We start from the raw sequence: 27,353 nt of genomic DNA, 5'->3' as shown, positions 1-27,353 counted from the left end.
CTCTCACTCTTATATAGTGCTAGTTCCATGAAAAAATGGTATGGTAATTCATATTTTTTATACTCAACTAACTCATTGGTAAAAGTAGAAAACACTACATCCACCGGGGGTAGAAATGGAAAAGTTCCATCAAGAAGAAATTAATCAAACTTTATTACAATGAAGTAGATTAATGAATTGGTAAAGTTATCTTCATGTTTTTCTTTCCCGTAACATAGCACGAGCTTGACATATACAATGACAGAGACTTCCTGCAACTGTTGAAGATGAAGCTGTTTTTGTCCTTCCAAAGTTGCTATAGAACATTTGTCGCATCTGATCTGTAACTTCTTTCAGCATTGCCATGGATTGTCAGCTGATTTTGGAATTACTATTTTTTTTATTAATGAAATTACTATCTTGGATAAAAAAATAAATAGAAAACACTAACAAAATAATAGCATAAATTTTATTTATACTTATTTGATGACATGAGTTGGTGCATAAGTATAAAAATATAAATGAGTCTATTATTTTCTTAGGTTGATAACTGGGTTTACAATTCACTACAAAAATTAAAACTTCTCATTTATAGATTCAATTAAATATATAAAAAATTATTTGGTTTCATTACATACTACTACTTATTTTGCTAACAAGAAATTCTATGATTCTTTATGGAGTATAAAATTTTACTCAATAATTATGATAAGGTCGATCATTTTTTATTATATACTTTTTCATTCTTCTTTAATTATTTTGTGGTAGTTAATTAAAGTAGAGAAAGAATCACTATTCTCCTGTAAGAATATAATTGTTCCTTGCTAACAACTAAATAGAAAACGTTAACTAATTTTTTAAGGATTATGCTAGATAATCAATGATTTTTTTGAACAATATGAACAACTACTAATCAAATAAAAACATACTATACTTTTAAATTATCCACCTAAATCTTAATATTAGAATAATCATCTGTACATCTAGTAAAATGAACATCCGATATATATATTGTTTATATTGTTTAGTATTTTCATTGTTTACCTATACTTTTCTATTCTTTAAAGACATATTGAAAAGGAGAATGTTAGGGAGACAATGACTTAGTTGAACAATATGAACAACGGGCCCTACAAACTAGCCCAATTAGATTACTAACATTGGTATACTTGTAAACACTCCATTCCCTAAATACTAATTTTAATTATCTTAATTACTAGCATCGTAATCATTCCATTCACACCCCTTCTTTGACCCAACAGGAAAAATATTTCCCCTTTCCTACCTTTGACTCAATTATTATTATTATTATTATTATTATTATTATTATTATTATTATATAATACTACATTTTAAATATTTTTCTAAACGAAATAGAATGCAATATTAAAACTTTAAACAACATGCTAAATAGATTTAAACCATATAGCTACCTACACTCATAATTTGAACTTTAGAGTAATACGTTAAATCAATTTCTAAAATAATTTTAGTTGAATATTTTAGTTCTTAGAAAAAATTAATTATCAAATTTGCTTTTCTATTTTTTTTCTATTAGACAAACCAATTAATAGATTTTAAAAAAAATTAAATATTTGAATTAAAGTTTATAGTAATATATGGAATACGTTCTTTTCTTTTTCAATGTAGATACAATTACACTATGAACGAATCACTATAAACTTTAATTCAAATGTAATAATTGAATAATAATTATAGTTCGTTATTTTAATCTACCACAATTTAGCTTTTTATGTATTCACATAAGGTATATAATAATTATTTTATACGAATAACCAAACATCCACTTGAAAATGAAAATAACCATTCACATACCTATAAAACTAAACATCTAATATAATTTAATTGTATCTATTTGAATCTAATACTAACAACCAAACATCTACTTAACAATGAAAATAACTATCTGTATACCTAGTAAAATGAACATCTAGATAGAAGAAAGAAAAGTAATGCTAATAGGTAACAAGACTCGAATAATGATGGTTTCATCAAGATAGAAGAAAGAAAAGTAATGCTTCTGAGCTAATAGTAATGTGTTATGAAGTAATAAATGGTATATTAATGAAAATCTACCTATATAAATCAAATGTGAAATCTTTTATCAATTACCTGCTCAGTAGTCAAATGATTTAGTGGCAATTAACCTTTAGCTTGCTACAAGGTCATTGTAATATATATGGACATAAATGTAGTAAAAGGTTTCCCTTAGAAAGGATACTTGTTCAATTGACTTTCAATAAATTGGAAGGAAGTTCAGATATAAATATGTTAGCACAAGTTTCATTCAGCACATTACAGGGGATACATAGGATAGGAACATGGCTTTCAAATCCTTTTGCTATGCTTCATTTAAAATGAAAGATATCACTTTCAACTAGAATGCAGAAACTCCATGACAAATCAGGGTTGTTCTTTCTCTTTAACTTTCTCTGATTTTCACTAGCTAGTTGCTCAGAAAGGAAATATAATGTAGTGGACCACGTACTAGTATCATTTCATTCCAATATGTCGCAGTGACAAGAGTCATTTATCAAGATAAAATCAGATGAAATCTTTTTTTTCTTCTTATTATCAAGTATTCTATAATCATAACATCAATGACAAACTAAAACAAAGACTTTTTCATTGAACTGAATGGATGAACAATATTATGTTCCAAATCTCTCATATTCTTCCAATTGGTGATAGAACTAGAACAATAAAAAAACTAAATATAAATCACAATATTAGTGACATGAAAAAAATAATAATAATGGAAACCAATCTATTGATGTACAAGTTCAAGTTCATTCTTGGCAGAAGCTACTGCTGCAGGCTTGTGGGGTTTTGGAATTGAGAATAACATTAAGAAAATTGATACGCAACGTAACTCAGGATAAGATGGAAGATCAAAAAAAGGGACTCCTCTACCTCAATTTGATTTTCTGATGCAACAGCTAAGGGAATCACTCTACCTCACCTGATAACACCTAAGTTTCTCAAAGAAACTCAAAAAAAATTTCATTCATCAAAATTAAAGAAAAAAGTGACTACCAAGTCTTAGAGGGTTTTTATACCTCTTAAATTTAAAACCCTAACTCATAAGTTCACTAGAATAGAAAAAAATGGGCCAAATCATATCTGAGCCTAAAACAAACAAACAACAAAAATAAAATAAATATAAAATAAATTCTAAGAAGTTGACATCTTGATTAATGAGGGTCGTCAATGCATCTTGTAAAATAGTAAGACATTTGACTTTTGATAATCGCTAATCGTTGTCTTACCTAATTCTTGATGCATCTCCTGAACACATGATTTAGCCATGTTTGCAAAACCTTCTTTTATTCTCTTAGTTGTTGCTCTTGTAATTGGACCAATTGGCATATGACAGTTCTCAGTTTGTCCCACATGACTCGTATCATTCCCTCCCTCCCGAGAAAGATTCGTCCTCGAATCTGCATCACAATCAAAAGAAGATAGGTCAGAGACATTAAAAGTGGCTGATACATTATACTCACCTGGAAGGTCAATCTTATAAGCATTGTTATTAATCCTTTCGAGCACTTGAAATGGACCATCACCCCTAGGGTCTAACTTGGATTTTCTTTGAGTAGGAAACCTCTCCTTTCTCAAATGAACCCATACCCAGTCACCAGGTTCAAAGACAAGATGTCTTCGACCTTTATTCACCCGTTGAGCTGTCAACTTATTTTTCTTTTCAAGCAATTCACGTGCTTTCAAGTGCATAGCTTTAACTTTTTCCGCTTTACCTTCTGCATCCAAGCTAACAATATCACTCAAAGGCAAAGGTAATAAGTCCAAAACAGTTAAAGGATTAAAACCATAAACAAGTTCAAAAGGAGAAAATCCAGTAGAAGAATGAATAATTCTATTATAAGCAAACTCAATAAAAGGTAAACAATCTTCCCAAGTTTTTAAATTCTTACCAACAACAGCACGTAATAAGGTCCCTAATGTTCTATTTACTACTCTAGTTTGACCATCAGTTTGAGGATGACAAGTAGTAGAGTATAATAATTTTGTGCCTAATTTACCCATAAAACTTTCCAAAAATGACTCAAAAATTTTACGTCACGATCAGAAACAATAGTTTGGGGAACACCATGCAAATGCACAACCTCTCTAAAGAACAGATCAGCAATATTTGTTACATTACCAGTTTTATGGCATGCAATAAAATGAGCCATTTTACTAAATCTGTCTACCACAACAAAGATGCTATCTCGACCTTTTTTTGTTCGAGGCAAACCAAGAACAAAATTCATAGAAATATCAACCTACAGATGCATAGAAACAGGTAAAGGGGCATACAAACCATGTGGTAAAGACTTAGATTTAGCCTGTTTACATGCAACACACTTAGCACAAAATTTTTCAACATCTCGACGTATGCGTGGCCAGTAAAAATGTTCAGATAACACATCCAATGTCTTATGCGCACCAAAATGACCCATCAAACCCTCATTATGTGATTCAAGAACAAGTAAGTCCCTCATAGAACAAGCAGGCACACAAATTCTATTGCCACAAAACAGAAAACCTTCATGTCTATAAAATTTGTTAAATGCACTATGTTCACAAGAGGCATAAATAGCAGAAAAGTCAGAATCAGTGACATATAACTCCTTTAAAAACTCAAATCCCAATAACTTAGAGGTAAGTGTAGTAATCAAAGCATACCTCCGAGATAAAGCATCAGCAATGACATTATCTTTACCTTGTTTAAAGGCAATCACATAGGGAAATGTTTCAATAAATTTCACCCATTTAGCATGTCTTTTATCAAGCTTACCTTGTCCTTTTAAGTGCTTCAAAGATTTATGATCCGTGTGAATCACAAACTCCTTAGGTAAGAGGTAGTGTTGCCAAACCTCTAAAGCCCGAACCAAAGCATATAATTCTTTGTCATATGTTGAATATTTACGCTGAGCTAAATTCAACTTTTCACTGAAGAAGGCAATGGCTCGTTTTTCTTGCATTAAAACAGCACCTATACCAATCCCAGAAGCATCACATTCAATCTCAAAGGTTTTATCAAAGTTAGGTAAAACAAGAATAGGAGCAGAACACAAACAGTCTTTTAGGGTATGAAATCCAATGTCTTGTTCCCTTTTCCATTTAAATCCAACATCCTTTTTTATAACCTCTGTGAGAGGCGCAGCAATGGTAGAAAATTTTTTTACAAATCTTCTATAAAACCCAGCTAACCCATGAAAACTTCGTACCTCAGAAGCATTCTTAGGCGTTGGTCATTCACGAATAGCCTTTACCTTTTTCTCATCAACTTCAATTCCACTCGCACTCACAACAAAACCAAGAAATATAACTCGATCAATACAAAAAGTGCACTTTTTAAGATTAGCATATAATTTTTCTCTTCGAAGCACTTCCAAAATAGCTGAAACATGTGACAAGTGGTCATCCAAACAAGTGCTATAAATGAAAATATCATCAAAATAAACAACAACAAATTTACCCAAAAAGTCTCGCAAAACATGGTTCATTAGACGCATAAAAGTACTAGGGGCATTAGTTAACCCAAAAGGCATTACTAACCACTCATATAACCCATGTTTTGTTTTAAATGCAGTCTTCCATTCATCCCCTGGTTTCATTCTAATGTGATGATACCCACTTTTCAAATCAATTTTAGTGAATATGCATGCACCATATAACTCATCAAGCATGTCATCTAACCTAGGGATAGAATAACGATACTTTATCGTAATTTTATTGACTGCATGACAATCCACACACATTCGCCAAGTACCATCCTTCTTTGGAACCAACAAAACTGGTACAGCACATGGACTCATACTCTCCGGATGTGACCTTTGGCTAATAACTCCTCCACTTGCCTTTGAAGCTCCTTTGTCTCTTCAGAATTACTCCTATAGGCTGGTCTATTAAGAATGCTAGCACCAAGAATAAAATTAATTTGGTGCTCAATCCCACGTAATGGAGGCAAACCACGTGGTACGTCAATAGGGAAGACATCGGCAAATTCCTGCAACAAAGAGACAAAGCTATTTGGCAAATTTGGGTTAAGGTCAGTGTCAGAAAATAAAGTATCCCAAAACCGAACCATAAACAAAACTTTCTTGCCTATTAAAGCACTCTTTAAATCTCTTTCTTTTGCAAAGAAACACAATTTGCTCTCAACTTTCTCAAATTTTTTGGTATTTGTACTACTCTCATGACATGGACTCTTTTCTTTCTTGTCACTCACCTTTGGGCCTTTTGCTATATTCTTTTCTCTCATAGCCTCTTTTCTCTCAGATTTTTCTGTGATCTCACATCCCACGTTCCCCTTGGTATCCTGTTGAAGCTTCAACTGGTCAAGGTAAACCTCCTTAGGTGATAAAGGAGCAAGAGTGATCTTGCGACCATTAAAATCAAAGGAGAATCGATTCGTGTAACCATCATGAAATGCTCGACAGTCGAACTGCCAAGGTCGCCCCAATAATAAATGACAAGCTTGCATTGGCTCCACATCACAAAATGCCTCATCAACATACTTGCCAACAGAGAATGCAATTGTCACCTATTTGTCAACCTTGATCTCTCCACTGTCATTCAACCACTGCAACGTATATGGTTTAGGATGTCGAACACATGTCAAACCTAATTTCTCCACCATAAGTGTACTAGTCACATTAGTCCAACTCCCGCCATCAATAATTAGACTACACACTTTTCCACCCACCAAGCATCTAGTGTGAAAAAGATTGTGGCGTTGTTCTAGACTTTTTTCTTTCACCTGCAAATTCAAAACGCGTCTAACAATAAGAGATTCACCATGGACTGCATACTCAACATCACCATCGGAATAATCCTCCGAAGGTGGCATACTATTATGATCAGAATCATCACCATGATCAGAATCAGATACAATATCATCTCCTCTAATAACCATCAATCTCCTGTTTGGGCATTCATTAGCATAATGACCCATACCATGACACTTGAAGCATTTAATATCTCGATGCCTAGAAGTAGCAGAAGAAGAGTTAGAAGTACCTTTCTTCTTCTTAGCATCAAACAACGCATTGGATTCAATATTCGTAGTCTTTGTTGTGTCAGCACCACGAGAGTCCCACTTGGGATTAGCATGAGACAAGCCTTTTGGTGTTCTTCTTTGTTGTTGCCTCTCCACCTTCATGGCCATACTGACCAAATCCTCCATCTCCACATAATGGTGTAACTCCACCATATCAGCAATCGCTCTATTCAAACCACCTACAAATCGTGCTATAGTAACCTCAGTATCCTCTTCTATGTTGGCAGTAATCATAAGCATCTCCATTTTCTTATGGTAGTCTTCAACGGACTTGGAGCCTTGAGTCAGTCAATATAACTTCTGATGCACTTCCCTATAGTAGTACGAAGGCACAAATCATTTCTTCATGAGGCGCTTCATAAGATCCCAAGACTCTATAAGGTGATCATCATTCTTTCGTCTTGTCTTCACTAGTTCATCCCACCAAAGCAAGGCATAGTTAGAGAATGCAACTGTTGCCAAACGAACCTTCTTTGCTTCAGAGTAATTATGACAAGCAAAAATTCTTTTCACCTTACGTTCCCACTCCAAATAAACTTCAGGATTATTTCTCCCTTTGAATGGTGGTATTTGCATCTTGATGGCATTGATATTGCAATCTTGACTTTTGTGTCGAGGTGTTATAACCCCATCAGAGTCATCATCAAAAGGTACATGATTAAGACGCCGATTCCGAAAAGGTCCTTGTTTAGTATTCTTGGATAGTGTCTATGTCACCTCTTGCCTCCATGCTTCCAATTCAGTCAAGTGATTGGTTAAGTGTTGAATAACCTTTTGTATCAACTCCATGTCAACTACAGTATCTTCGGAATGAGTTGTCATAACAATGAACCTGTAACAAAATGTTATAGAAAGGACCTCACAATCACTCGCTCACATGTTTCACTCAAAGATGGACACTCGTGTTTATTTTTAAAATTGGCTTTTACCCTCTATTGAACTTACCACACTTGCCTTTTACCACTCTTGAATCTCTTTGACTGTTGCACTTTAGAAATCAAACAAAAATAAAAGATAGAGAAAATCCGACGCAACGATAAAAGAAAAGATGGAAAGGATAATAAAAAGGGACAAAGACACAAAAGACAAAAGATAAGGATAATAAAAAAAATAAAAATAATAAGAATAAGAATAATAATAATAATAACGTATGTAATGATTTTTTTCTTTTTTTTTGAGATTGTTGCTTTGTTTTTTTTATAGAAAAATACAACTTTTTTTTTTACTTTGCTAAAGTGTTACTGTGAAAACTTTAAAGTACGTACTCTCTTTTTTTTTGTACTCAAGATGTGTTGGCAAAAGAAAATTTACTAATAATAGGAAAAAACTTCAAAGTGCGTACTCTTATTTTTTCTAATAATGAGAAGAAACATAATAAACTAATAGGAAAGGAAGGAGGAAAAGAATAATGAGAAACACAAAAGCAGCAAGGACAGACAATAATCTTAGGGAAAGGAATGAAAAATCCGATCAACAAAAAAAGAATAAGACGTAAGGATAAACTGTCTATATGTGGTTGGATTTTTTTTAATGTATTTAGAACACAATGCAAGAAGGATAAACGTAGACTAATGAAAATTAATCTAGTACCTGAAATCTGATACCAAATGATACGGAACGTAACCCAAGATAAGATGGAAGATCAAAGAAAGGGACCCCTCTACCTCAATTTGATTTCCTGATGCAACAGCTAAGGGAATCACTCTACCTCACCTGATAACACCCAAGTTAAACTCAAAGAAAATTTCATTCATCAAAATTAAGGAAAAAAGTGGCTACCAAGTCTTAGAGGGTTTTTATACCTCTTAAATTTAAAACCCTAACTTATAAGTTCACTAGAATAGAAAAAAATGGGCCAAATCATATCTGGGCCTAAAACAAACAAACAACAAAAATAAAATAAATATAAAATAAATTCTAAGAAGGTGACATCTTGATTAACGAGGGTCTTCAATGCATCTTGTAAAATAGTAAGACATTTGACTTTTGATAAACGCTAATCATTGTCTTGCCTAATTCTTGATGCATCTTCTGAACACATGATTTAGCCATGTTTGCAAAACCTTCTTTTATTCTCTTAGTTGTTTCTCTTGTAATTGGACCAATTGGCACATGACAGTTCTCAATTTATCCCACATGACTCGTATAAAAAATTTACAAAATTACCTAACAACAAAAAGAGTTCCAATATGCAGAATGTTATAAGCAGGATGATCCAATATGCTTCCAATCACTTTCGGTCTGGGTTCTCCATTTTCATCAGAAAATTTCATAAGGTTTATTCCAATACCAGTTTCAATAAAAGAAAAAAAGGAAAAAAAATAGGAACCAGGACAGGAAAAATCTGGTTGTGATTTTTGTTGCTTTGTGTAGAGGATGTTCGGCACAGAGTCAGCGAGGGGCGAGTCAGCGTCGGCGCGAGGGAGCAGAAGCAATGCGCAGGCGGAGAAGGGACGGTGCGAGGGGGCGAGTCAAGGACGGTGCGAGCGCGGCCGCGACGGTGCTCGAACTGGCTTCGTGTGGGCTGCGGGGGCTGCACGGTTCGCGGGTTGTCGGTTGTGGGTAAAAAAAAAATGCGTGGCTTGTAGGGCTGGTCGGACGTTGGCGCAAAGGAAGGCGGCATCGACTGCGGGTGCGCGGCGATGGCTGGCTTCCAGGACGGGGAAGGTCCACCGAGAGTGAGAGATGAAATATGGTGAAGGCTGCAATGGTGGAGGTTTTGGAATGCAGAGGCTGCACAGTGCGTGATCACGGAGACTTGGGGCGGGTTGCACGGTGCGCTGGTTGTGGGGTGTGGTGAAAAAAAATTTTCTCCGCTTAGGGAACTGATCGGACGTCGGAATAGGGGAAAGCAGCGTCGGTCCTGAGTGGGTGGAAAAAGTTGGCTTTGTTGTTGGGAAGGACCACCAAGATAGGGAGGAGATATGGTTTCAGAGGATAAGAAACGAATATCCGTTCCTTATCCAAAAAGATGATTTTTCAAATTTTAAAAAATAGTTATTATTCTAATTAAATTAATTATATCATTAATTAAATTTATGAATAATTTATATTTGTAACTCCATTGTTCATATTGTTCACTAGAATTATTGTTCACCTATATTTTTTCTATTGGGAATATTGGAAAAAGTTAATAATGCTTTTAACTAATGTCCTTGGGATAAAGATACTTGAACACATGTAGTTGTCATCTCACTTTGCCCTCTCCCACCACATCATTAGAAACCCTGCACTTGCAAAGAAGTAACAGCGAATGCTAACTGGGCATTGAATAATTGAGCTTCTCCATCGACTATCTCAGAACACAATCTTAATGTTCGAAGGTGGTAGTTGCAAATCCTCATTGCAAGTTGACAATTATGATCTCTGCATAATTATCAACTCGAGGAAAAATGTTAGTTGGGTTGATATTTATAGAATCTGTTAGTTAGAAGTTAGGCAATTAGTTAGAGTGTAGCCTGTGCAAGCACGCACGTGTATGTACGTGTATATAGATCACCTAAACCAGAAATTCATTCTTACACCAAACTAACTCTGCAGAATTCTCTCTCTCCATTTCCTCTCTTGTTCTTCATTTCATGTTTAATGTCAATCCTTATGAGAGGCAGATTATTATATTATTACTAGAAGGATCAATTAAAATAGATTGGATTGAGGCAAACTTGAGTGATAATTATTCTTCGTCTCACAATAATATCTTTTTACAATATTATATAGGAACAATTTCTGATACGCCATATTAATATTTTGTTTTAGGGTCCAACAAAATTACTCAATTCGACATCATCCAATGGGACTAAAAAAAAAGTCGAAAATAGACCACCATTTTAATAATAATTCACATAGTTATTAAAATAGTTTATACCTGAGATTAGATATATGTAAGATTAGTATATATAATAATAAACTTTGTGATGCTTTTGTGTAATGATCATATAGTTAATTTATATGTAAATAATTTATTTTTATAATATGATTTATTGTATAATTTTTTTCTCTTCGAATGATTACGATTAAAGAATTTAAGATATATCTAGGACAATAAACACATTATTGAAAAGAATATATGAAAAACCGCTTTTTTAATTTTAGTAGGCAAACAATAATGAAGTTTAATAAGTAAATTAATTACATAAGGAAAAAAATATGAGAGATTATTCTTTAAATAGCAAAAAAGTAAAGTTATTATTTTTACACATTACAACTTTTATAAAAAAGATTTTAAATAAATAGATAGTGTTATTTATGTACAATATACATATTATCAATCATTTCAAACGAAATTAATTTATATTTATATAGCGAGGCCACCAAAAAACATTATATTAATATCAAATGATTATATTTATTTAGGATTATAATTTACATTTTCATGTAATAAGGCACTGGAATGAAACGAATTATATCCTATTTTAAACTCAGCGTAAAAGAAAATTTAACATTAAAAACATTAATATTCGTATAATATTACATTTAAAAGGTATATTTTTTTAAAAGAAGAAATCTGTCTTTCTGAAAAAAATATAGAGATAAATTTGCAAGTTTATCTTTTTAAAATTAGTGACAGATTTTTCTTCTTTTCAACTCCTTCTACTTTCGCTTATGATAAAAATAGATTTTTACTTGCTTCTCAAAAATTGTAAAAAAATTATTTATTTTCTGCTTTAACTTTTGAAAAAAAAAACAATTAACTAGCTCAAAATATAAAATAAATATTTATTTTTATTAGTTCTTGTGTCAAAAAACACAAAGAAACCAGTATGATCTGCATTTATTTTCTTTAATTGGTTTACACGTACAAATGTGAAAAGCACAATTTTCTCCATTACTTTTAAGAATTCTAGAACACCAATATTAAAATACCTGAAATTCTTCCTATATAAGACTAAGGCTTAAGAATTTGGGTATTTAATTGAGCCTTTAAATTAAATATTGTATGCCGGCGAGGAGGCGTTCACACAGACTTTATTATTAAATGAGAGCATAGAAAAGAAAGTTAATTATTTAGAGATGTTAATGATTAATATATATGACTATTTTGGCAGTATAGAAGAGACTATGAGCTCATAGGCTCTTTGAGTTGGATGACCAGCGTCCCAGAAAACATATGCTGCAGGATTTGGGCAGGAACCAAGGGCTAACTTACATGTCTCTCCAATCTCAACCAGTCCAGTCCCACAACATCCATTTGCAACATTTAGAAACCCTGAAATGATTAATTAACTTAAACATACATGATATATATGATGATTCAATAGCACATGATGAGAGCCACACTAACCTGAGTTAAAAGGATTTTGTATAATATTGAGCAGTGTAGCATAGATATCAATGAATTGAAAGGCAGAACCAGAAAGTGTGCCTTGTAAAGAACTAACAGCCGATGCTAATTGATCATTGAATAATTGAGCTTCTCTATTAACAGTATCAGAACACAATCTTAAAGGTCCTCCTGCTACAGTTCTACCTCCCGGCAAGCACCCCAATGGCAATGTACTCAGAACCCACACTTTTCTTGCTCCGGAATCGTATAGTTGCTTCGTCATATATAACGGTAAGCATGCATGTTGGAATTGGTGACGAATTAATTAAAGTAACGAATTATTTACCTTGAGGAAATCCGAGGCCCAGCCAACTAATTGAGAAGCGTATAAAGGGAAAGGAATGCTGCTTCTGAGTGGTGAAGAATAAGTGAGGGCAATATCATTGTTTCCTGATGAAAGCAGATACAAGCTGTTTGATATTATGTAGTTCGCTCTTTCTTCTCCCATAAATGCTTTTAGCCTTCCTATGCACTCTTGGAAATTTTTCATTTGTGTCGATAGTGATAAAGCACCCTGCTAATCATTTTTGTATTTTATTATTGAATAAGCTAAAATTAAAATTGAATGTATGTTCTTTTACCTGTGTTTGAGCGGTGAGATCGTCATTTCCTGTTCCACCTGAGGCAAAGCTTACACCCGTGGAAAGATCTTCATTCCGCAAATTTGGATCAAGATATGCAGGTAACGTGCCTTTGATTCCAAGATCTCCCGCTAAATATGTAACACGCACCGCGTTCCAATTATTTATATGTGACATGATTTTATTTTATCAGAAAATTAAAGAATAAAGATTAGTATATATATATATCCTATAAAGGTAGTTCGTTGAATGTATTACCTATAAGATCTGATGGGACTTTCCCATCACAGAATCTTCCTGTTGGTTTTCCTCCAATAAAATCTCTTCCGTAAGGAGGAAAATTAGACTTGGTTAAAGTTGCAAGGTTGTTGTTATTTCCGGTATCAAGAATGGAATCTCCAAATGCAAATAATGCTGGATACTGTCCACCATTTGTTGCTGCTACTAATGCAAACATGGTGCCCAAGAAAACCAAGGCAACAACACTCACCATTTTCTCACAGTCACAGAATAACTTATTATACATGCACTTTTTGTTTTTCTTCATGATTCTCTCGCAACTTATTGGTCAGTCAGAGAATCAGAGACTGGTGTCCATAAATATCATGCGGCCACGTATATCCAATTGTGTTGACCATTAATGCATAACACCTTTTTCCATTAATACTACAAACATATATATATATATATATATATATATATATATATATATATATAAGGATTAATTTATTATGAATTTATATTTTATTAAAAATTTGTTTGTTGGTCAATAAATTATTATATGCATAAAATAGAATTTGATAATATAATTATATTAATTAGGTTTTTTTACAGCATTATTTATACTTTTAGTTGACTAATGCATATATTTTGCAAAAAGAATTTGAAAATAAACGGTTTGGACCAAAATTTCAACTAATTTAAATATATATTTTTTGAAAATATTATATTATTTTTTTTATACTAGTTGTTTATCAAAAAATTTTGTTCTTTAATTAAATGCTTTTGCCAATGCTAAATGTCTTGTTGCGTGATTCGGTAAAATTTGTATTTTTATATATCTTACTAAGGGATTGTTTGGGTGAGTTTTTAAGAAAAGTTCTTTTTTTGAGTTATCTTTTTTTAAAAGATTTTATAGAGAAGTAAAAGTAATTTTATGTTTGGATATCTCATGTAAAAAGGTTTTTTTATCTATCAATTATGTTTGGGTATAACAATATAAAAGTACTTTTTTGTTTATTTATTACATGAAAAACATCTTTTTTTTAAGGAAAAAAGATCTTTTAAAAAAAGATGTAAATTACAGCTTCTCAAAAAAATATTTTTTTGATTTTACTAGTGCTTTTACTTTTACTACTAGAAATTTGCCAAACACGTTAAAAAAATAAAAAAGATCTTTTTTATTAAAAAAAGATTTTTTTAACAAAATAATGACGCCCAAACATACACTAAATATGATTTTTTGAAGATAACTTTTTAAAAATGATTAACATTTTAAATTTTTAGTAAATCAACACAAAAATAACTATAAAGTATAAACATAAATTGTAATAATTGTATTTGCTAAAATTACATTTGAAACTTAAAATGAATTTAATAAACATAAATAATAAATCTAAATATTTAGTAATATATAATAAAATTATATCAAACTTTTTAATTTTAAAAAACATAAATTAATTTTAAGAAACTAAAAGCACAAGAAGATAATTTTTTATTTATCAAATATAAAGTATACTTATACTTTTGATTTACCAAGCACCCCTAATTATATTGCTTAAGCACCACTCCAATAAATTATACCAAGCACGCACTATATTTTTTTTCTTTTTTTCTTTAGGAAAAAAATAAATCTTAGATCTTTATGAAGGAAGAAGAATTAATTTGTTTCCTTATTTTATTTCTCAGCTCAGATTATTCCTGTCTATAAATGTTTTACTATTAAATTGTTTTGAGAATGAATACCAAAAAAAAATTGTTTTGACTATCGGGTGTTCTGTACTTCTGTGTTTTTCCTTTCTTTCGTTATGTTACTTTACCAATATTATTGTAAGCGTATTTATTATTTGATTATTCTATTATAACAATTTTTTTGTTTGTGACTCTATTACAACATCTTTGATTATTTAAGTGATTGATTGTTTAATTAGAAAAAATATAAATAATATATATATATAACTAATTAATTTGTAGCTAATTTTTGATATAAAAATTTTTTATTAAAAAATTATATCAAAAAAGTTTAGGTGGATATCAAAAGACGGTTCAACCAGAGAATTATTATTATTATTACCACCAATCAACAAATAAAAAATTAAAATCTTTTTCCTTCTACGACCTGCTGTCTCATACTTACATAAAACCTTGGTATAAGCTAAGTATAAATTATATGTATATTGTTCATCTCTCATCATTAATTAAATTAATTACTCTTTTGTTGCTTTTAGTCAAGTCAAGATAATTGATTTAAGTATTATTTGTTTTGAAAATGATATTTATATATTTTTAATATAAATAAATAAAATATACATATTTTATTTATTTATTTATTTATTTATTTATTTTGTATTTGATCAACACTAAGTAATTCTCTAACAATTTTTTCCTAGAATTGTTACTCTATAGCATTTTCCAAAGTTGTAATATAGAAAAAAAAAACAAATTATTATGATATATAACATACCAAATTAATTCTGAAATTTATAAAATTTTATTAGATGGATATATATAGTACAGTGCTTGTTGTATGAAAAAAATATCATATCGTAATGAAACATTATTTGCGAGAAAACATGCTATGAGAATATTTAGTACAATACTATAGCTAGTAATTTATTATTTGTAAAGGAAGTGTAATTAATAATAGGTGGAAGCATTATAATTATCGATAAGTTTGGGTTTGGATGATAATATAGAAGCCACGACGCGGGCGTAAGCTGCTTGAGAAGGATGGGCAGCATCCCAGAAAACATAAGATGCAGGATTTGGACACGTAGGAACTAGCATATTACATGTCTCTGCCACCTCATATGTTCCAGTTCCACAACATCCATTTGCAGCGTTTACAAACCCTGAAGCAACAGGATTTTGTATGATATTAAGAAATGGAGTGAAGACATCAATGAATTGAAGGGAAGAGCCAGGGAGGGTGGACTGCAAAGACTGAAGAGATGATGCTAATTGGGCATTGAAGATGCGTGCTTCTCCATTGGCGGCCTCAGCACAAAGCCTTAAGGGTCCTCCACCTGTGGTTCTCCCAGCAGGTAAGCACCCCAATGGCACTGTGCTTTGAACCCACACTTTTCTTGCTCCAAGTTGATATAGGCCCTGCAGAAAAGCGTTGTTCCACCCAATTAATTGATTCACGTAAAGAGGGAATGGCATGGCAATCTTCAAGGTATTAAAAGTGAAGGCAACGTCGTTGTTTCCGGCAGAGATAAGATAGAGGGCATTTGAAATGATGGAATTGGCTCGTGCTTCTCCAACAACTGATTTCAGCCTTCCAATGTAGGCTCTGAAATTTTCTAGCTGGGCCGACATAGTCAAAACTCCTCCCTGTGCTCGGGCCGTCGTATCATCAAGCCCACTTCCCGCAGAAGCGAAGCACACGCCGCTTACAAGGTCTTCGTTGCTCAAGGATGGGTCAAGGTATGCTGGTAATATGTCCTTGATTCCCAAAGCCCCAGCTTCGTACAACACAAGTTCTATTTTTGTTAATTTTCTTTTTTTTTTTTCTCTATGGGAAACAAAGACATAACAGTTGCAAAAGCAAATGAATCATCTCAATTTTTTTTTTTTAAATTGTTTAGTCAAATATAATCTCTTGTTGTACATGCTTTTAAGTGAAATTAAAAAAATATATATAAAATAAATATTGAATAAAAAGAGATCACACTTATTAAAACAATTAAAAGATCAAATATTGCATGTTAGATAAATAAAAAAGGCAAATATTAAAATTGAATAAAAAATAAATTAAAATTAAAAATAAAAAGAAATAGATTGAAATTAAATGAAAAAAAATCACTTAATTTATTATCTAATTTTTTGAAGTGAGTTGTTCAATCTTATCCATATTATAGTTTGGATAATTAACTTGTAATCAAACAAAAAACATCACTTACCTTTCTCTTATTCAATTTTTTGTATAACAAGAAAGAAATTCACTCAACCTCATTTATTTATATTATATAATTTTATCACAAAATAAAAAATATATTTTCACTCTTTCTATTTTTGTTTGATATCTATAATAATTTAAAAGATATTTATATATGTTATATTAAATTAAAAATAAAAAAAATAAATTTACTAACATAAAACTCAATCTGTTAATAATTAAATAAATAAAATTAAATATATAAAATTAAATTAAATATTTTAGTACTTAAAGATATAAATTAATAATTATTAAATTTTAGTTGAACCCTCGTATCACAAACATTTGAACATGTATTACAAAGTTCAAAAATTTTTTCGGCCTAAAACTCTTGATCCATGTTCCTATTTGAGTACTATATTGTAGGGCTGCACATGGATCGGATAATATCCGCATATCCGCGGTAATTATCCGCATCCGATCCGAATTTTGCGGATATTATCCGATCCGCAGAGTCATCGGATCGGATTGGATCCGATCCGCACTATGGTCGGATCGGATTGCGGATTCGGCAGTGATATCCGCAGATCCGATCCGCAAATCCGCATATCCGCACATCACATATAAATAGCATAGTTTAAGACAGTAAACCCTAATGTGATATGAATTTTAGTATATTATTTTATGAATTTTATGATATTTTGTTTTTAATTTTTTATGTTGTACTTCAACTTAGAATAATTAAACTTAAATCTTGTGTTATTATTTTGTTTTTGTTATTCAAAAGAACTATTATTGATAATATTCTAGGAGTAAATAGGCTTAAATAGATAAAAAATGAATTTTCTGGATATTTTTTTTGTAAAAAAGCCAAACAAAATCTTAAAATAAAATTTTTTTAATTATGCGGATATACCCGATATCCGATCCGATCCGGCCTAAAAAATTGCGGATATCGTATCCGATCCGATCCGATGAATGCAGTGCGGATCGGATAGAATTTTAGGCCATATCCGATCCGATCCGATCCGTGTGCAGCCCTACTATATTGATTAGAAAAATCTTAATTAAATTATTTATAGTAAAGTTCCTTTCTTTTAGCTTTGAAAGATTATTCATTGTCTTAATTAGTTTTTAAAGAAATTTTTAATCAAATTTGTCTTTTAAAAATTTTAAATTAGCCATATTAGTCTTTCTATCACTTTATTTGTTAATGGTGTCAAAATTTGCTAATATAACACGATAACTAACATTCTAACATATACATAAAAATCTTAATTGATTATCAACGTAATAAGTTTATAAAATTAGATCAAATCAAAACTTAATTGTAAGGAGAATTTGAGATATTAGAATCTCTCATTTTGGAGTTGATTTGATCTCATTCTATAAATTAATTATGTTAATAGTCAATTAAAATTTTTAAGTGTATGTTGAGATGTCATTTAACATGTTACATTAGTAAATTTTGACACCATAAACAAATAAAATGATAACAAGATTAATATGACTAATTTAAAATATTTAAAAAACAAATTTATTTAAAAAAATTTCAAAAATTAATTTAAAAATAAATAATTTTTTAAGAACTCATTTAATTATTTACTATGAGTATAATATTTCGAAAAACAATTGATATACGTATATATGGAGGAAAGAATCATTAGATAGTTAAAATTATATTTATATATAATATACCTATGACATCTGATAAGACTTTGCCGTTACCGAATCTTCCGGTTGGTCTTCCTCCGATAAAATCCCTACCGTACGGAGGGAAATTACTCTTAGTTGCTGTTGCAAGGAGGTTGTTATTTCCGGTATCAAGGATTGAGTCTCCAAATGCAAATAATGCCGGATATTGTCCATTGACACCTTCTGCTCTCATTGCAACTTTGCTTCCCAATAATACCAAAACAATAAACCTCACCACTCTCTCACGCAACATCTCATACATTTTCACTCTCTTAGCCTTCGTCTTTCTCCTTCAGCAATTAACTTAATTATATTAATTATTCCAAAATTATTTTACATATATATATACACACACGTTAGAAGGATAAGAGAGATCAGCAGTAAATATATTTACATATATATATATGATAGCGACCAAGAGAGTGATAACTGATAACTACTAATGATTATTGTTTGACATGCGAATCAAAAAGCAACATGTGGCAGTTTCTCTTAAACTTTGGAACTTGGAAGAAATCAATAGGAGCGCTGGAAAGATTAGCAATAAGCTATGACCCAAAAACTGTTTTTTCTTCTGGGCCTTGAATTGGATGTGTAAAGTAAAACCCATGGGCAACGAGAGATCGGTTTCAGAGGAATGAAAAAAAAAAGGGGACAACACTTTTTGTTTCCCTCAAGTCCTGTAAAAGTTAGATATCGATTTTGATTCATTAGGACCAAAAAAAAAAAAATAGATAGCAGCTTCTTAGTAATTCTTTCACTTTGGAATATGATAGAAGGAAAGGAAAAATCTAGGGCAGTAATTTTATTGCATTTTGGCCGGCATGTAACCAGCAGAAAAAGGTGAGTCATTGGATAAAATTTTCACACCAATTTCACATCATCAAATCATTATTGATGGCTAATTAATGACTACCAATCACAAATATTGCTGGCCCTAGCATTGCTCGAAAAGGAAAAGTCTAGGGAAATAATGTTAGATTAAATAAATTCCAAAAACATAATCTTAGATTCAGGATATTTTAATGTATCATAATCTATTTTTAATTTATTCTATTATAATTTTTTTATTGATAAAGATATCATGTAAAATAAAATTATACTAATTAAAGTATAGCTTAAAGTACTCATCGAAATACAAAATTAAATTATAATGAAAAAATATATAGACTATATTATACTACACCAAATTACAAAAATAAGTATAAAGTACAAGAAATTAAAAATCAAATTATGATAAATTTAAATATTTAAATTTAATTAAAATTCTTGAGTATGCTGTAAAAGAGAAAATTTACTTAATATACTAAAATTGGATTTTCTCCCAACTAATGAAGGTGAGGTGTCGATCTCTTGTGACTCCATTTTTCCTCCAAAATGAACTTTTCTATTCTCTATTCTAAATTATTTTATAAAAAATATCTTTATTATAGTTATATTATAATTAATATTTAATGAATAATACATAATTATACTAATTTAGAAACATATCTTTATTATAATTATATCAAATCAATATTTAATGCATTATTAAACTACTTATCAATTATCAATTGAAAATATTTTAATCATTTTAATAATAATAATAATAATAATAATAATAATAATAATAATAATAATATGATAATTGCACCTGTCATAATAATCATGATAAAAATATTTGAATTTAATCATAAAATGATCAAATTTTATAATATTAATAACGCACATTAATTTTAAATATTTTTAGTCATTTTAATTATATTAATTTTAAAAATATTAATATAATTTTAATTCTTATTTATTATCCAATAATAATAATAATAATAATAATAATAATAATAATAATAATAATAATAATAATAACAACAACAACAACAACTTGAAAAATCCGTATATGAACTATTTTAATTATCCGTATATTATTATTAAAATTCTATATGTTCCTAAATATAAGTCTTGAAAAACACGATATGGCACGGGCTATTAGTGTAGAGTTGTTTAGGTTTGTTTAGGAAGATATAATAGAATTTATATTTCTAAATTTTAAGACATATATTTCTATTTCAATCTGTGTATATCAGGTATAATATTCTTATTCATTATTCAAGATTTCTCAGATTATGATAGAAGATAATGATTCTAATCATATTATGAAAAATTATATAATTTTAACAAAATTAATATATGATGTGTAATTACTGTATATAATAAAAAAATTACCTTAATAATTTACATATTTATTTTTGTTTTACTAAAGTTTATATATAGTATTTTTCTGTGGTAATTTGAGAGTCAACTCAGAATTTTATATTTATTATTTTTCTTTTACTACTTCATAGAATAAGAATGTATTCTACGTTTTTCATCGAAGTTGATCCTTTTAAGGTACAATTTATAATTTTGATACACTATTAGTGTAAAGTAGTTTTACACAAATATTCAATGACATAATATCATATCATAAAAAATAACCATCTTTTATATTGATTGCATTCACCTAAATGATAATCCAAAAAAATAGACATAATTAAACAATTATATAAAATATTTTATATTATCAATAATTAAAATTAGACTAATTTGTATCTAATAATATAAGATAAAATTATATATTAAATTAATTTAATAAAAACAAAATATTATTGTAATATTATTTAATTAATAAATTTATTTAGTTAAAGGTTATATCTCTGTTTTTTTTTCAATTCCACTTTAATATTTACCAGTAAATTAAAGAATTTTGTATTGGATATCTATTTTAATAATTAGTTCTCAGACATAAATTAAAATAAAAATCAATTAAAATATTAACGCATTTTGTACTTTTATCTATCTAAGTAACTAATTCTATTATTATTATTTGAAATTAATTTTTTGTCTTTCTTTTATTAAATAATTAAATAATAATTAAATAATCTTAAAATATATAATGAGGATATGAGAAATTTAGTATAGATTTTTTTTCTAAAATATCATTTATTGTATATAATTCATAAAAAAATATATTTCACTTTTATTATTGATTAGAAGATAACCTATTTATATTTTGATTAATTTTATTTATTATTATTATTATATTTAATTTATAGAAAGATAAATTAATAACCATATTATTATTTATTAATATATTAATATTGATAATGATTACATGAACATTATTTAATATTTAATATTTTTATATTATTTATTTTTTATATATTTTGATATATTTATAAATATTTTTTTATTATTTTTATATGCTATATGTTTACTTCCACTATTTAAAATTTTTGGATCCGTCACTACTTTTGAGCGTGTTTCTTAATTTATTTTTTATAATTCATTGAATACAATTTATTACAGTAAATTAATTATATCAACTAATTAATTTGATTAGATATTTAAATATCACACGACTTATTATAATTCATATCAATCAAATAATTGTAATTTATTATATTAATTATTTTAATTCATTAATTTATAAGGTACATAATAGCATAGATAATTTGTTACTTATAATGATTAAATATAATCAATACAGATTAATTTAGTTAAAAAAATCATTGTCTCATATGTTTTCCTATTTAGTTTTTTTAATTTATTAAATCCAATTAATTATAATAAATTAATTATATCAACTAATTAATTCAATCAATTATTTTTTAATTTATCTTTTTGAATTCAATAAATATACTAATTATTTGTATCAACTAATTGATGATTTGATTAATTCTTAAAAATGTTTTTATTTAATTTATTTAATTTATTTAAATACATGAATTATAACTGATTAGTTATTTAATTTTATTACAATAAATATCAAATTCTATTCTGAATATAAAAATATAAAATTTTATTTCTTTTATTTTTATTTTATCACTATAAAATACCATATATGCTAGAAGAAAATATCATTCATTTATTAATTACTCTTTCATTAGGTAGCTTTTACAACAATTCTTTTTCTTCCTATGAGACGTTGTCGCAAAAAGGCAACTATTGTGGACACAAACCACCGCACACTCTTCAACTCCCATGCTCATCATTCAAAGTAATATATGATATGTTATCCATGAAGCGTTTATAGACCATGGTGTTATCATGTATGCATAAAGAAAAAAAAATTCGTAATTAAGCTTAAGTCATTTACCTGTTTGTGTGGTATATTATAGAGTGAAATTACTTTCAATTTGTGTTGTGCAATGATATTATAGTTTAATTTAAGCTTTTGTTTTAAGACTGTGTTATGATTTTATCTCATCATTTTTTCTTAGATGTCAAGCTAATGTATTTTTATTTATTATTATTGAAACGGATGTGATATAAAATTTGTAAAAAAAAAATAAAACTCTCACACTTAATTTATTTTATTATAATCTTTTATCTCTTCTATTTCTTTTTATTTTCTTCTTATTCATTTTATTTTTTTTAAATATCATATAATTTATCATAATTTATACCAATTAATTAATTATAATTCATCATATCAGTTAATTTAATTCATTAATTTATAATATACATGATAAAATAGATTATTTGTTACTTATAAGTTTATTCTTCTAAAATCTAAATCTGAATAATTATATTTTTAGTTTTAGTTATGAACAAAATATTATTAATAATAAATAATAATTAACTACTGATACTTTTAATCAAAGTGTTTGGATAATTTTTATATTTATTAATATTAATTGTTGATTATTTTTCGTCAATAAATTGTATTATAATTTTATGTTAGTTCATAATTGATTAATAATTAATATTTATGAAGTTATGTTATTCTAAATTTTATATTTTACAAATATTTTATTTAAATGTATTTTAAACATAAAAATATATTATTTTAATAATATCATACTTTTACTTTTTTTAATTATTCTAAATAAATATTTTATCAAATACTAATTAAAGCCATCTTTCCATTTGCTTTTACTAATTTATTATCTAACTATTGTATAAAATTAAAACCGTATTAATGAATTTAATATTAAAGTTAATTTGGCTTTTTATTTAGAGTGTTTTTTTTATTTTTTTAGTCTAATCAACCAAAACTATTATTATAAATAGTCACTTATATCTTATTTTATATTATTAACTAATTAAAATTACTAAAATTTAATAATATAATTCTATTTTATATTTTTATATTTAGTTCAATCCATCTAAACTATATAATAATCATTTTAATTTTTATATTTTATAATGTAATGCTACATACATTAATAATAAAATAACATAATAAATTTTCATGTTTTAATATTAAATATAAAATTAATACGTACAAAAGTTGTTAAGCTTTTAAATCAATACGAATCATTGTAAATAATATTTATTTATGGCATAAACAAAAAATACAGAATCTTAAGTTTTACATATAAAAATTTAGGAACATGTTATATGTACAAATGTAATTGCATAGTATTATTTTTTTTAATAGTGTAGACCAACAACTCTAATTTTATTTTACGGTCAAATTAAAAAAAAAGTCATAATTTTAAAGATAGTCAGAAAAAATAACAAAATTAATCAAAAAATAGTTAATTTATATTATTTTATTAATTTATTTAATATATTAAATTATTTTTATTTATATTAAGATTAATTTTAAATATTTTAAAATAAAAAGTATAATTAATTATAATTTGCATCTTAAATTATGTTGAGTACATGATATTCTATTGTGCTACTAAAAGTAAAAATGAGACAACAAATATATTTTTATCTCTTAATTCAGTATATTTATTTATATTTTATACTTTTTTTACGATTAATTTTGTACAGTATTGGTATATTAAATAAAAATACCTGTTATAATAATAAAAAATAAAATAAAATTTCAATCAATAATTTTTTATTCTTTACTTTTTTTTCAGTTTTATTTTGGATTTTAATTTATTACTAAAAGGTAGTGAAATTCGATTAATAGTGAAATAAAGTTGCAAAAAGGTCCATAGGATAGAATAAGTAAAATAATGTGATACTCACACATTACAACATCCAAATGAAACAACATAGGATCTAAAATGTTTATCTTTTTCTTTCTCACCGTCAATTATATTATCGATTCTATTATATAAAAGTCGATTTTTTACATTTAATGATAGAGTCAACGTAGCATATTTCTGAAAGTGTTTCTTAATTTATTTTGTTTAACTCATTAAATACAATTCATTATGATGCATTAATTATATCAACTAATTGATTTGGTTAGATATTTAAGTATTACACAATTTAAAATTATGTATATTGATTTGATTTTTATGATATATAAATTTAAGGAATAAATTAAAATAATATAATTTATTATTTATTTAAATTGAATACAACAAATACAAAATTAATTTAGTCAAAAGTTTATTATTTTCTAATCTTCTATACATAAAAATGACAAAATAAAATTGTAAAAATAATTTTTTATCATTTTTGCTATTTTAATTTTATTTTCTTTGCTTTTTTATGTGTAATTTTATTTTACATTAACTTTGTGTATTTAATAACAAAATATACTCATTTTAATTCTATCATATAATAATATATTTTTCTCCTATGTTAATCAAAGAATTTCAATAGTTATCAGCTACATCTAATAAAATGACTGAGAAGTGAGAACTACGATAAGTTAAACCCAGGTTCAAAATGCTGAAACGAAGGAAAGAAAACAGTTGATATATGATTAGAGAAAAATATATAATAACGAGAAATATACTAAAACTGAATTTTTCCTCCAACTAATAAAAGTGAGGTGTCAATTTCTCATGAATTCATTTTTCCTCTAAAATGAAATCACTATTTTCTCTTTTAAATTTATTTTAGAAAAATATCTTTATTATAATTATATTACAATTAACATTTAATGAATAATACATGATTATACTAATTTAGAAAAATATCTTTATTATAATTATATAAAATCAATATTTAATACATTATCAACTAATAAAAGTGAAGTGTCAATTTCTCATAAATTCATTTTCCCTCTAAAATGAAAGCACTATTCTCTCTTCTAAATTTATTTTAGAAAAATATTTTTATTATAATTATATTACAATATTACAATTATATTACAAGTAGCATTTAGTAATAATGCATAATTATAGTAATTTAAAAAAATAAAATAAAGTCCAATAATTTATTTTTTGACTGCATACGTATGTAGAATAACTAATTAATCTTTAAATGTTAATAAATTTAAGGGTAAAAAACTGAAATGAGCCAAGTAGAGCTCAAATTTACCTAAATCAGCCAAATGAAAAATCAATACATGAATCAACCAGGACGAGTTTCTATATAATTCGAATCAATATGATTCGAATTTGATTTGAACGTAATTCGAATCAATATGATTCGAATTACTAGGAACGGCCAAAATCAATGAAGTTCGAAACAACTTGTTTCGAATTATAACTATGGAATTCGAATTATATTAATTCGAATTACTATGAAGGCACATTGTTTAGTAATTCGAATCAAATTGATTCGAATTACTAGGTTAGGTTATGACATTAAATAATTCGAAACATATAGATTCGAATTATATATATATAGTGCGAGCCAGGGCTATATATATAAGGTGTGAACTCATGTTGCTCTCAACAAAGAGGGGAGATGGCTAGTGAGGAGAGTTTCCTAATTCTGGTACATTACAGAGGGTCCATTAAGAGAAAAACCCGGTCCGGCGTTAAGTTCACTGATAAGGATCCCCTATGTATTATCGTGACGCCGACAACCACCTACGATGCACTTGTTAGCTCTGTGCTGGAGAAGCTGGGTCTTGAAGGCGTTAAAAGGGTGAAGAAGTTTTTCTACCGCATTCCTACAGCGGTGCTCCATGACACCGTGAAGTTTGATTGTTTCACAATCGGTAGTGACGAGGACTTGCAGGTTATGTTTCTTTCTCGTAGGCAGTTTCCCGAGGTTAGGACACCGGAGCTGTTGGCTAAGTTGGTTGATGTGGTATCTAGCTCGGGTGGTTCGAACCGGAATGCCACTACTGTAGCCGCGGTTGCCGGCTCGAGCTCGAGACCTGCTGTTGCTTCATCCTCTGCTCCTGTGTATGAGCCACCGATGCAGCCTGTTGCGTCCCCTTCGTTTGCCATTGATCTGAGCGGCAATGTTGGAGATGAGGTTCGGTATGGGGAACATATTCCCACCGAGGTACAATGTCCCACACCGGCTGGTGTTGGTGATGGTTTGTTTGATGATCCAGATGACGATGACGTGGAGCCGGATTTCATCGCTGATGAAAGCGGCGATGATGTTGGAACTACTGTTCCGACAAGGGCTATAGGTGGATCTAGTTCTGGCACACAGCAGTATCCACCCCATTTTTCCTCATTGGACCTGGATGCCATGCGGCAAGACGACAATGATCTGCAGGCCTCAGGATTTGGTGCTAGAGATACCGAGGGGTCTGCCGGTATGAACGAGTTCCAGGTTGGTCAACAATTTCAAGATAAAGATGAGGCGCTGTTGAGTGTGAAGACATACAGTATCCGTAGAGGGGTCCAGTACAAGGTCGTTGAGTCTGACTATCGCAGGTATGTGGGAAAGTGTTCTGAGTTTGGGAATGGGTGCACATGGCTAATTCGGTTGAGTCTCCGACAGCGGAAGGGTATCTGGGAAGTG

General features: G+C 28.8%; 3 protein-coding genes across 4 annotated transcripts; 1 reads left to right on the top strand and 2 right to left on the bottom strand.

The window, feature by feature from the left end:
* The first annotated feature begins 9,182 nt into the window (after positions 1 to 9,182).
* Positions 9,183 to 9,920, top strand: LOC130936837 (uncharacterized). The gene is made up of 2 exons (XM_057866998.1): positions 9,183 to 9,342; positions 9,440 to 9,920. The coding sequence occupies exons 1-2, from the start codon at positions 9,256 to 9,258 to the stop codon at positions 9,746 to 9,748; spliced, it is 396 nt and encodes a 131-aa protein (XP_057722981.1). The 5' UTR covers positions 9,183 to 9,255; the 3' UTR covers positions 9,749 to 9,920.
* Positions 9,921 to 12,099: 2,179 nt separating this feature from the next.
* Positions 12,100 to 13,463, bottom strand: LOC130933871 (GDSL esterase/lipase At1g73610-like). Its single transcript, XM_057863478.1, has 5 exons — positions 13,229 to 13,463; positions 12,971 to 13,101; positions 12,676 to 12,903; positions 12,348 to 12,603; positions 12,100 to 12,272 (listed from the first exon to the last, which is right to left on the bottom strand). Exons 1-5 carry the CDS (start codon positions 13,461 to 13,463, stop codon positions 12,100 to 12,102), a joined length of 1,023 nt encoding a protein of 340 aa, XP_057719461.1.
* A 2,296-nt stretch (positions 13,464 to 15,759) lies between these two features.
* Positions 15,760 to 19,010, bottom strand: LOC130936776 (GDSL esterase/lipase At1g23500-like). 2 transcript variants are annotated; one of them, XM_057866928.1, is made up of 2 exons: positions 18,768 to 19,010; positions 15,760 to 16,674 (listed from the first exon to the last, which is right to left on the bottom strand). In XM_057866928.1, the coding sequence occupies exons 1-2, from the start codon at positions 18,955 to 18,957 to the stop codon at positions 15,827 to 15,829; spliced, it is 1,038 nt and encodes a 345-aa protein (XP_057722911.1). In that variant the 5' UTR covers positions 18,958 to 19,010; the 3' UTR covers positions 15,760 to 15,826. The 2 variants fall into 2 exon arrangements, with proteins under 2 accessions (XP_057722911.1, XP_057722912.1); XM_057866929.1 differs by having other exon boundaries at positions 15,760 to 16,656.
* Between the last annotated feature and the right edge of the window lie 8,343 nt (positions 19,011 to 27,353).

This window comes from Arachis stenosperma, chromosome 6, assembly GCF_014773155.1.
Source record: "Arachis stenosperma cultivar V10309 chromosome 6, arast.V10309.gnm1.PFL2, whole genome shotgun sequence".
NCBI classification, from domain to species: Eukaryota; Viridiplantae; Streptophyta; class Magnoliopsida; order Fabales; family Fabaceae; genus Arachis; species Arachis stenosperma.
Note: the sequence above shows the minus strand (reverse complement) of the source record. Positions and strands in the feature narration are given on the sequence as shown.

Excerpts from the sequence above, each read along its gene's own strand:
- LOC130936776 (XM_057866928.1), bottom strand. The coding sequence starts at position 18,957 with ATGAGAGCAGAAGGTGTCAATGGACAATATCCGGCATTATTTGCATTT. Across the intron at positions 16,675-18,767 it reads AGTCTTATCAGATGTCATAG|AACTTGTGTTGTACGAAGCT; the intron begins GTATATTATATA and ends TAACAAAAATAG.
- LOC130936837 (XM_057866998.1), top strand. The coding sequence starts at position 9,256 with ATGCAGAATGTTATAAGCAGGATGATCCAATATGCTTCCAATCACTTT. Across the intron at positions 9,343-9,439 it reads TCATCAGAAAATTTCATAAG|AGGATGTTCGGCACAGAGTC; the intron begins GTTTATTCCAAT and ends TGCTTTGTGTAG.
- LOC130933871 (XM_057863478.1), bottom strand. The coding sequence starts at position 13,463 with ATGGTGAGTGTTGTTGCCTTGGTTTTCTTGGGCACCATGTTTGCATTA. Across the intron at positions 12,904-12,970 it reads ATCTCACCGCTCAAACACAG|GGTGCTTTATCACTATCGAC; the intron begins GTAAAAGAACAT and ends AATGATTAGCAG. Across the intron at positions 12,273-12,347 it reads ACAAAATCCTTTTAACTCAG|GGTTTCTAAATGTTGCAAAT; the intron begins GTTAGTGTGGCT and ends TAATCATTTCAG.